Below are 11988 nucleotides of genomic sequence, written 5' to 3'. Positions count from 1 at the left end.
GATACTTTGTACAATAACTGTATGTTCAGTGGGTATAGTAATGTTTGATACTTTGTACAATAACTGTATGTTCAGTGGGTATAGTCATGTTTCGTGGATTCATTTATTTGTCATGGTTGTGACAATTTCTTCAAATAAGCCGAAAGGAATTTTGTCTAAAATCCTTGGTTCACTTTTAATCACAAGATCCAGATAAATAGTAACCCACAAATAATAATAGTGCACCTGGAAAAGAAGTGGTAGCATGAGATTTCTAAAATTTCCTTATATACAACTAAAATTAATATGCTTTAAAAAAAAGTAAAATAACAAAAGTACCGAACTCTGAGGAAAATTCAAAATGGAAAGTCTCTAATCAAATGGCAAAATCAAAAGCTCAAACATATCAAATGAATGGATAACAACTGTCATATTCCTGACTTGGTACAGGCATTTTCTTAAAGGGGCATTAGCTACGAGATATAAAAAAAATTAAAATAATTTTTTTTGTTCAATCATTAATGAAAGTGAAATAGTGAAGTAATAATTCGCTTTTAGCAGCCAGTTTGGTTCAATTTTGTCAAAATAAGAAACATCGCTGATGAATTATTCACTTGCAAGTGAATAATTCGACCTCATTGAGTCCATATTCATGTAACCTTCAATTGAACCCATTAGCTAGAGATGGGTTACACATAAACAAGGCATGTTCAGATATTAAAGGGAAAATAATGTTAACATTAAAAGTGAAACAAGGGTAAACCATTTGGTTGACCGATTTGATCCACAAAAACTCATTCTTATACAGGTAACAATGATGATTAACATATTTTTCTAACCTATAATATAAAATCATACAGACCTAGAACAATCCAATTGCATGTGTTCTCAATCTATTTATAACTATATTTATGATTATATCGGGTTATATGACTGTCAGCAGTCTTCGTAGGTCACCTTGATGGTTAATTAGATGGCGTCTAGACTAAAAAACACACGAAATGCTGATACATATTTATAATATCAAGTTCATGCATACTTTATTGTTAATTTTAGACTTTTTATAATTTGAATATACGTTTTAGTATGTTATAAATCAAATATGAGAATTTGAGTCAAATCGTTGAACATGAATTTGACAGCTAATGCCCATTTAAGCCAAACCATAGAACCATTCCTTTTTACAGAAACAAAGTCATTTAAAACAAGCATTCTGAGAGTATTGCATGGCAATACGTACAGAGTCCACTACCGGTTAACAATTAATTGTATGGGAACAAAATGCTAACTTGATCTTTATGTGATACATTTTATTCTTTACTTAAGATTTTTCAAATAAATACAATATCACATTTTGGTAAATAAAATTACAATGTTAGACTATAACAATACAAATCTTATGGGCATTTTTCAAGCTTGAGATTCTAGAATAACAACAAAGTGGTACCTGATATGTTTCTTCAATATAACAACTACGGCGGGGCATAAAAAGTTGGAGTTCATGTTGATGGTTCCTCTAATCTGTTTTAATTCCGAGTGCATACAAGGATTTTCATTGAGAATTAAACACAAAAATGTCATAATTTAAGGAGTTAGTCCTTTAGAGAACAATAATCATATAAACTTCATCAAATCTGATGGAACAAATGAAGGCAGTTATTTCTACTTGGATTCAAAAGAAAAATAACTCATCAAAACCTGACTTAAAATATAAAGATTTTAAACTTAAAATAAAGATTTTCAGCCATCCAGAAAACATAAAACCTACATCAAATCATAATGAAATTTTCACAACAATTGTTTTTAAAAACTGCATCAAAAATTAAAAAGACTTTATATAAGTGAAAATTTAAGATGTTTATCTCTTTGGCCAATTTTTTCAAAAACAATGAGAGTTATGTAAATTCTGATAGCATCTTCAGGTCAATTGCTGAAACAAACCTTAAGTAAAAAAAAATATCTTCTCTTTTCAGAGATTATTTTTAAAAATTGGGCGCACCTTAAACAAATACCAGACTTTTTTAATGGCAAGCAATAAGGTCAGTTAGTTATATAATTCACAAAATAACAAATATCAAACTACTATTACATGAACATGATAACTTAAGCTTGTCTAAAAAATACACTTTTCAGAAATACACTTAAGGATGAAAATAAAGTTCTTTTCCTGCAGGTATATTGCTAGAAATAATAGTTGTTTTGTTTTGTGAAGAATAAATTATCAATGAAAAGCAGCGTTTGTAGAATGAGATGTATTGAAAGTTTCTTTTGAAAACACCTAATGGATGATTATCAATGATTTAATCTATGTAATAGGATAACATGATTGCTGTACATAAAAAAAACTATAAATATCATGTTAACTGATTTATAACAAACTATGAAAGTATTATTCTCAAAACTGAGTAAAAGCATATTCCTTTTACACAATATCAACCTTCATAAAAGCTACTAAATTCACAGTAACATTTTTGGATTACATTTGTTTCTTTCTTGCTTCAAAATTAAAATTTTTTATAATCCATGTGTATTTTTATAGCTATTCACTGTCAGACACAATACAGTTTATGTAATACTGTTTATCAATCACATGTTCAATGAAAATTGCACTTTAATTGTTCATAATTTTCATTTTCAATATATCAACAGATGTACACAAAAATATCAAACGTTTCTACAATGTCTGTCTCTCCGCCAACAGTCACATACAACCATCCACTCAACTTGATTATGAAGTACATTTCCTACTGACACAATCACAACAAAACATCATTGACTAGAACATTTTGCCTTATATCTATTCTTTCCAACATCAAGCTATTCCATACGTCGGTGTGTAAACACCAAAGTCTTCTCTTCTTCTTCCCCTGCCCCCTCTTCCTCCTCTTCCTCCCCCACCCCTACCACCTCCCATCCCTCTTAGACTTTCCCTCTCCTCTGCTCTTTTCCTCTGGTTAGCCTCCCAACGTTGTGCCATATCTTCTAAGAACTCAGGCACTTCCTGTAAATAAACACCAAGTATGTACACATGGATTCAGTTCATATGTAATAATAATAGCAAAACATAAGTCTTAAAACATCATTATATATTTAACAAGAATGTGTCCATAGTACACGGATGCCCCACTCGCACTTAATCATTTTCTATGTTCAGTGAACTGTGAAATTGGGGTCAAAACTTTAATTTGGAATTAAAATTAGAAAGATCATATCAAAGGGAACATGTGTACCGGTACTAAGTTTCAAGTTGATTGGACTTCAACTTCATCAAAAACTACCTTGACCAAAAACTTTAACCTGAAGCGGGACAGACGGACGGACGAACAGACGCACAGACTGAAAAACATAATGCCCCTAGGTGGAGCATAAAAATCGAATATTCATATGAATGACAGGAGATGTGGGGAATAAATCAATAAGACAGAAAACCAACAACAACAAAATTTAATACACATGTACCTGTGATAAGTGTTCTCTTTGTCTATAAACAACATCCATGCTTATATCATCTACATTTGGTTTCAGTTGTCTCATTGGCAACCATACCACATCTCCTGATTTTTATATACATATATAGTTATCTTGTTTAATGTAATGTTGTTCATATTTCTATTAGTTAATATTTTTTGCCAAATTGGTAAGGGTAAATTTCTATAAATAAAGGACATTCTATTTACCAAAAGGTAAGCAGGGATTGAAAAAACTGACCTTGATGACAAAATAAAATGAACCAAAAGTGATACTTAAATACAGAATATATTTTGTTAATGTATAAAGATGTTACATAACTTAAAATATCTTTGATCAAGAGTGTAACACAAAAGTAAGGAATATTTGATAATTTTGAAACTATTAAAATGGGATGCTTCAATCCATGATTTTTTAAGTCGTATCACAAAAATATGTTACGTAACTTGAGTAATTAACTACAGAAAGATGTTATCTGAATGCAACAGGGTTTCACCAGCTCTTTATGAGGCAGTAAAAAAGTAACAAGAGTGCACACGCTGAAATGTCTCGCCTTCTTTACTAATCATTGATATTATGTTGATACATGTAGTCCTAAATATAAAGCTTTATTACAACTGTCACATAAACTTAACATTAACCAAGTAAACTAAACATTGACCAATGAACCATGAAAATGAGGTCAAGGTCAGATGAACCATGCTATGCAGGCATGTACAGCTAACAATTCTTCCATACAACAAATATAGTTGCCCTATTGCTTATAGTTTAAGAAAAACAGACCAAAACACAAAAACTTAACACTGAGCAATGAACCTTGAAAATGAGGTCAAGGTCAAATAAAACCTGCGTGACTGACATATAGATCATAAAATATTTCCATACACCAAATATAGTTGAACTATTGCATATAGTATTAGAAAAAAAGACCAAAACTCAAAAACTTAACTTTGACCACTGAACCATGAAAATGAGGTCAAGGTGAGATGACACCTGCCAGCTAGACATTTAAACCTTACAATCATTCCATACACCAAATATAGTAGACCTATTGCATACAGTATAAGAAAAACAGACCAAAACACAAAAACTTAACTATAACCACTGAACCATGAAAATGAGGTCAAGGTCAGATGACACCTGCCAGTTGGACATGTACACCTTACAGTCCTTCCATACACCGAATATACTAGACCTATTGCTTATAGTATCTGAGATATGGACTTGACCACCAAAACTTAACCTTGTTCACTGATCCATGAAATGAGGTCGAGGTCAAGTGAAAACTGTCTGACGGGCATGAGGACCTTGCAAGATACGCACATACCAAATATAGTTATCCTATTACTTATAATAAGAGAGAATTTAACATTACAAAAAATCTTAACTTTTTTTTCAAGTAGTCACTGAACCATGAAAATGAGGTCAAGGACATTGGACATGTGACTGACGGAAACTTTGTAACATGAGGCATCCATATACAAAGTATGAAGCATCCAGGACTTCCACCTTCTAAAATATAAAGCTTTTAAGAAGTTTGCTAACGCCGCCGCTGCCGTCGCCACCGGATCACTATCCCTATGTCGAGCTTTCTGCGACAAAAGTCGCAGGCTCGACAAAAATGAGAATGTGATTTTAATCAGACACCTTGATAATTATTGCTCTGACCTTAATCTTACGTCATTGTGATAAATATACGGAAAAAATTGTAGAAAACCAAAGAAATAGTTTGATATGCTAGCTAACCTGCATAGCCTCTACTAAGATTTCTATCAAATGTGCTGCATTTCTCCAATCATTCCTTGTCATAAGTGTTAAGGAAGTACCTGTTCTCCTAAAAAGAGAAATAAAGTATTTAAGACAATTAAAATAAAAGAAGAATGTGTCTGAGGACACAAATGCCCCCACCCAAGGTTTCTTATAATACATGAAAATACTTTTTGAGAGCATTTGATGTCACTGCTAGTTATTTATAGAGTTCTATTGTTCTTGTCTTGGGTATTTTTGTGCTGTGTGTTATTTTCATATTTTCACTGTTTTGTTTTTATTTCTTATGTAATAAGTTTTCTGATATTGCATAACTCTAGAACAGTAAGTGACACAGTGCCCAAATTGGAACTCTGTTTGAATGTTTAGGTTCTTACCATTGTGTACGTGTTTCTTAAAAATTTGCATGGGCCAAACTTAAGTAGAGTGCGGAAACTAAAAATAAATTGCAATTTTCCAAGTTATAAAGGGGCTTATTTAGAACAGTAAGTGAATCACTGCCCAAGTTCAAACTGCAAGTTTTTGGGTCTTAGCATTGTGTACGAATTTTATAAAATTTGCATGAGGTAAACTTAAGTGCGGAAACGACAATGGGACAAACAGAAGGACAGACGGACGGAAAAACGGACAGAAGGACAGTCGAACAAGGGTAACACATAATGCCCCCTTTGCCTAGCAGCGAGGGCATAAAAATTCAAAAACTATACCATGATATTTGAGGACTTTATAAACCATCAGTTTGGTTTGTGTCTTGCCTTTTGTTTCTTTTAAACTGGTGACTTTCCAAGTTTTTAACTCAGCGTTATCAATGTCACAGTCTGATGTTAATTAGTGCATGATTTCTATCAAAAGGTCAACTGGAACAAAAGAGGGCACACACTGAAATATATTGACTGTTTATGACTGAACTTTATGTAAAAAGTCTTAGATCAAGTTCATACTACAGGAATTAGAAAAACTGCATTATCAATAATCCATGAAAATGAGGTCAATTATTATCACGATAATTCCTGCCAGACAGACATATTAACCTTACAATGCTTCTATACAACTAAAATGGACAGACAAATGGATAATTTTATTGCAGTATACCATCCACTCCTTGAGTTGGGGTATCATACTCTTGTTTAATAAAGTTCCTTACCCCGCTCTTCCTGTTCTGCCAACTCTGTGGACATATTCCTCCATATGTCTCGGGAAGTCAAAATTGAACACATATCTGAAAAAAATATATACAATGTATGTTATATGGATCATTTGTGGTTTAGTCTAGGTTTGGTCTTAAGTGAGATACTTCTCATACGATATACAAGTAAACTTATTTTAACAGTAGTTTGTCTACATGATCTGCCTCTGGATAATGTGTTGTCCATATCTCACTAATAATGCCTGGAGAAAAAATAAACTTGAAAATGATTTCTTATGACACATTCCTACTTTTCCTTTTAATTAAGGATCAATATAGATGTAAAATAATTGAACAAATTATCAAAATCATTATCTATTTTTGCTACCTGTAGATTCAATAAATTGAGCTGGAACATGTAAAGATATTGTGTCTATATTTTTCTAAGGAAGTCCTCATAAAATGGTCTTATAATTACTCACGTTATATCTTTAACATCTAAACCACGAGAAGCTACATCAGTGGCGATTAATATTCTAGTAGCTCCTGTTTTAAAGTCTTCTAATGCAGCCTCTCTATCACATTGTTCCCTGAAACATTCATTGATAAGATCTTATTAAGAACTGTATTTTGATTATATATATGTAGGACTCAAATCTATGGTGGGTTCCAGATCTATGGCAGATTCCTAATCTATGGTAAATATGACGTCATGCCATTCCCAATCTATGGCTGATTTTTTAGAACCCTAATCTATGGCAGTGTTTTATTATTTTCCTAACCTAAGGCAACTTTTTTTCAGTATCCTAATCTATTGCGGATTTCTAGATTTCAAATCAATGACAGATTTTCTGCAAAGGTCGGACCAGTCAGTATATATCTGACCAATGATCAATGATTTCGAGGTCGAAATGTCCAAAGGTAGCGAAAGAGCTGCTTTTAAGTAAAAACCAGTACATTGTAAAAGAAAAACAAAATATGACTATTACTAGGAAGCATATCCATAACCGTTTGTAAAATGAACACAGACTTTAGGGTTGAAATCATGTGCCCCGGAAGGATAAGTATTTTCTACTCTGTGCATGGTACCTGCATGCTTGACCCATTATTTAACCAACACAAAATGTAGTTTGAATTTTTAACAAATATCTATTTGACTTTGAGCGTTAGATAATTTAAATTTTGTTTGACTGATGACGATGTAAGTCCTGTCATGAACATTGACTCGCCTCCAACCCCTGACATTATAAAATAAAATCCTTATTTCTCCAACAGTACAGTTATTCGCATATTTATAGCGGGGAAAACATTAATATTATTAATATCTATAAGAAATCTATGACATATTTTTTTCTCTCCACTGAATCTCAAGAAAGATTATTTGCTACAACAGTCCAGGTAGTCACTGTTATATATACATATTTACATATAATCTATGGTATTGTAAATTCAGAAATTATTGTGAGGTTTTTATTTATACCAATAATGCACCTGGGTGAGTATTGCAATAATAAGAACTCACAATTTGATATCTGATACATATATCTGTATGCAGCTTTTCCCAAAATCGCAATAATTAACCTCGCATTTTTGTCCATTATTTAAAAATCGCCATAATAAATGTTCATAACAATTATTTCTGAATTTACAGTACTGAATACAGGACTGGGTTTCTCAGGTTTTGAGATGGGATGTAGCTGAGAAACTTCTTTGAGATGTAAGACCATAGATAATCTATCTATCACTATTTGCGTAGGCAATGCCAGTGATGTCGGGTTATGACGTCATCATGTTCTCACTCTAATCAACTAAAACCATTCTCAGTATCTAGAGATGGAAAATTATCACATCCAAAGATCAAAGCATAATTAAAGAAAGTAGCCATAATGCCTAAACAAATAAAAAATTAACAGACGTAGGTCTAAAACAACAATTACTTTACACTTTATCGATATTACTGGCCATCACAGAAATTTACCCCTAAAATGTTGATGTCATAAGAGAAAAAGTCTGACATCAATGCAAAAATGATAGTTGTATGACTTCAATAGTTTATGTGTCACATAGTCTCTTGTCATTTGTTACAGCTTCCCAAATTAGCGACAATGTCTATTAATATATCAAGCAAGTTTTTATAAACTATCCTCTTAACAATTTTTATTGATTTTACTTTATTCATGTTAATGAGTTTAATCCACATATTTTTTCCTCTTACCTGTCACCATGGATACATTGACAGTCTACTCCTAACAGACTAAGATCACTGGATAAATGATCACACCTAAAATATAAATATAATAAAGTAATTCAGGTGTTATTTCATAAAAACAATTACCCCCACATTAACTTCACTGAAGGAGTGAGCATATGGTTAAAAACTTACAAAAGAATTTTCCTTGTTAAAACCTTTATTTTTTGTTGGTGGTTTACTGATTTTTTTTACGGACAATAAAAAAAAGTGAAAACAGGACATCTTTTAAAATAAGCAATAAATTCCATTATAGATATCAAAATTTGCCAGTTCATTGTATGAACAAAAGGTATAAAGACAGACATTTGCAATGACATAAACTGCAAATACATCCATGCAGTTTACCATTATAATTTGCTAGATGATGCTTCTTTTGAAATGAAAAAATGTGATGGCTACCTCAGAAAATGCTAGCAAGGCATTTGTGAACTTATCAAGATCATAGAGCATTAAAGATAAGGAAAAGGTTGATGGAAACTTAATATATTGTTCTTTTAAAAAATTCATATTCTTACAGGTGTTGGCATTGTATTTCCCATATACACATGTAATTGAAGTTTCTGGGCACTAATCTAATTTATTTTATTGGGGGTTTCTATCAGATGATTGCTATCTTGGCACCATGAGCAATGTTCTATGGAAATGCACATAATGATTACTTAAAACGTTTTCCTAAAACTTGTAGTTATTACTTACATCAATTTCTTACCAACAAACACTATAACTTTATCTTCAGGAAGGAATTCCTCTTCAATGAACTGTAACAACTAAAATCAAATGAGTGGAAAGTTTGAAAATAATCTTTTCAAAAAATAAATAGCTTAATTACATTTATTTCTAAGTACTGTAAATTCAGAAATACTGGTGACAAAGTTGAGGTCACTTTTGTCGTTTCAGAGCTATAGCCCTTCATTGCTTTAACAATGACTCTTATTAATGTAATCGAAACCCGGTCCACAGTCATTTTGAAAGCCACTTGTTTCATCTATTTCCAAAAATAAAATAACTCTAAATTGAAACAGTATATGGGAAAAAACACACAGTTTCTGATCAAATACTATATTCAGAAATTACTACTTGCATTTATTATTAAGATTTTTGAAGAAAGGGCAAAAATGTGAGTTCTTATTATTGAGATTCTCACCTAGTCGTATTATTCACATACAATGGTAATAAGAGAATGTATGGTATTTATACATACCCTATCTTTCTTATCATCATCATCAACCAATTCAACTCTCTGATGTACAGAATGAACAGCCTATAAAAACAAATCACCTTTTAAACAAGAAATTTACAAAATATACATCAGTACAGTGTAAAAAATTAAAACTTAACCAAGCGAATGACAAACTAATGCTAAATCAGAAATTAATGCAATGTTGTTTTTTTATTGCAAAATACAACAGGAAAAACTTATGCTTTAATTCTTGCTAATAAAATTCTACTATAACTTGTACAGAAATTGCATTATTGTCATTTGCTGAAATTAGAATTTACAGTGTATAAATTTTGCTCGATTTGTTTGAATAAAGGATTTGATTAATTTCCTTCTTTGCTTCCATTCCATGTTGTTTTTTTAATAGATTTAAAGTTTGTTTGACTAATAAATAACATTTTCTTAAAAGTAGTATCATAGATAGACTTGACGGTACTCCTGTATTCAATTATTTATTGGTAACTGTGTTTGGACAATAAATACAAGCAATTCTAAGTTGCCACGTATTTACTCTAAATAACAATAAAAGATGACAAATCTTCCTGGAGTAAGTCTGTTTAATTTAAAATTCCATGTCAAACCAGGCTGTGTCGAAAAATACCTGAAGTACTAACATTGAACTATGGTAACGACGATTAAATGTATTTTGCAATCATAACGTATTTATTGAGATTCCACAACAGGCTGTTCATTTGTATTAAAATACTTACTGCTAAATCTAGACTTCCTACAAATACTTGTATAGGATCCTTTAGATAGCTTCCACCTAGACGTCGTACACCTTCTGGCCATGTAGCACTGAAAAGTATTTACTTTTTATCAATGTTCATATGTATACTCAATTGCATATGAAGATGTCAAATATAAATTTTTTTTTTACATAAGGTCCAGAATATATCTCTACTGGCTATTTAAGTTTTCAACCCTAATAGTTCACAAGTTTGCAGTGACATACAACAGAGTTAATCTATATCAGCCAAAATCATTATAAAAATAAGGATATGAGGTATGATTGCCAATGAGACAACTATTCACCAAAGTTCTAATAAAGTGGATGTAAGCAATTATAGGCAACCGTAGGAGTATAAAATAGGACTTTACTAGTTAATGTCAATTTCAAATTGAGAATAATTTTAGCAAAGATGTTTTCTTACCTGGTCATGACAGTCTGTCTATCTGGACGGATATCTAACAATATTTTCTTTATCTCTGGTTCAAAGCCCATGTCTAACATTCTATCTGCTTCATCTAATATCTATAAATTGATTGATTGAGGATTGTTGAATGTTCAGTGGCAAGAAATTCATAAATATTCAGAACATTAACATTAATATTAAAGACATTATACTACAGTATACACCAACAAGCAGAGGATCACAATTCTGACAACACAAAAACCTGTCACCCTCTTCTGACACATTCTTCTTACTCAAAGTTGATCAATGCTTGCTCTTAATCTTGAATGCTTTTAAAGTCTTGCTTTGACTTGGCTATGAATTGAACCCATGACCGTCTGCTCCAAGGGTTCCGGAAACAGTCATATTTGCCAGTCATGTCCTAAGATGAAAGCTATATGTCCTAAACGAGTAATTGGGATTTAGGACAAATTTTATTTTTTAAAAGAAATAATTTCGGTCATTTCATTGACCTAATGTTTGAAATCGGGTTACTTAATCGCCATTTTCCACTTGTGATCACTTGTTTTTGTTTATAATCAATTTCCTGTAATAAAACTGTCACTCCAGTAGTTTGATAATCCTGAGGGCCCTTCTTATATCTATATCAATGCCTCTGGGAAACATTGGCTAATGATCGCTAATCACTTTTTACCTGTGGTTTTAATTCACACCTGACAATTGGTCACAATGATCACAAGCTCAGAATAATATCTTTAAGAAATTAAAATTCCCTGACAAGTGTATTCATTATTTAATTACTTTCAGCAAAGACAATCATTAATTCTGATTTAAAAATAAACCTTACTTTAATTGACGTAGAAAAAAGTATTTTTTCATGAGTAACACATGTGCTTTATTTACTATGTAATACGCATGCGTGAAATTGTCTTCAGCAAATTAAATATTTAATCGTAAAATGCAAATTGATTTCATGTTAAAATAAACGAGTGCAACTATAATCTGTTATATTCAAACACTTTTAAAGGTAATAAAATAAAAA

General features: G+C 31.6%; 1 protein-coding gene across 3 annotated transcripts in view; it reads right to left on the bottom strand.

Moving 5' to 3' along the window:
• Positions 1-1272: 1272 nt before the first annotated feature.
• The window catches only part of LOC127727156 (probable ATP-dependent RNA helicase DDX53), a 68684-nt gene continuing 57968 nt past the window's right edge, over positions 1273-11988 (bottom strand). For all 3 annotated transcript variants that reach the window (XM_052234603.1, XM_052234605.1, XM_052234604.1), the window contains 9 exons: positions 10965-11065; positions 10521-10608; positions 9793-9852; positions 9288-9358; positions 8556-8621; positions 6823-6930; positions 6359-6433; positions 5194-5281; positions 1273-2980 (listed from right to left, as the gene is read on the bottom strand). In XM_052234603.1, the coding sequence (XP_052090563.1) occupies positions 2792-2980; positions 5194-5281; positions 6359-6433; positions 6823-6930; positions 8556-8621; positions 9288-9358; positions 9793-9852; positions 10521-10608; positions 10965-11065 (846 nt within the window). In that variant the 3' untranslated portion in view covers positions 1273-2791. The remainder of the gene's footprint in view (positions 2981-5193; positions 5282-6358; positions 6434-6822; positions 6931-8555; positions 8622-9287; positions 9359-9792; positions 9853-10520; positions 10609-10964; positions 11066-11988) is intronic.

Source organism: Mytilus californianus, unplaced genomic scaffold (genome assembly GCF_021869535.1).
Source record: "Mytilus californianus isolate M0D057914Y unplaced genomic scaffold, xbMytCali1.0.p SCAF_19, whole genome shotgun sequence".
Lineage (NCBI taxonomy): Eukaryota > Metazoa > Mollusca > Bivalvia > Mytilida > Mytilidae > Mytilus > Mytilus californianus.
The sequence above is the reverse complement of the archived record's forward strand: the minus strand, read 5'-3'. Positions and strand labels throughout refer to the sequence as shown.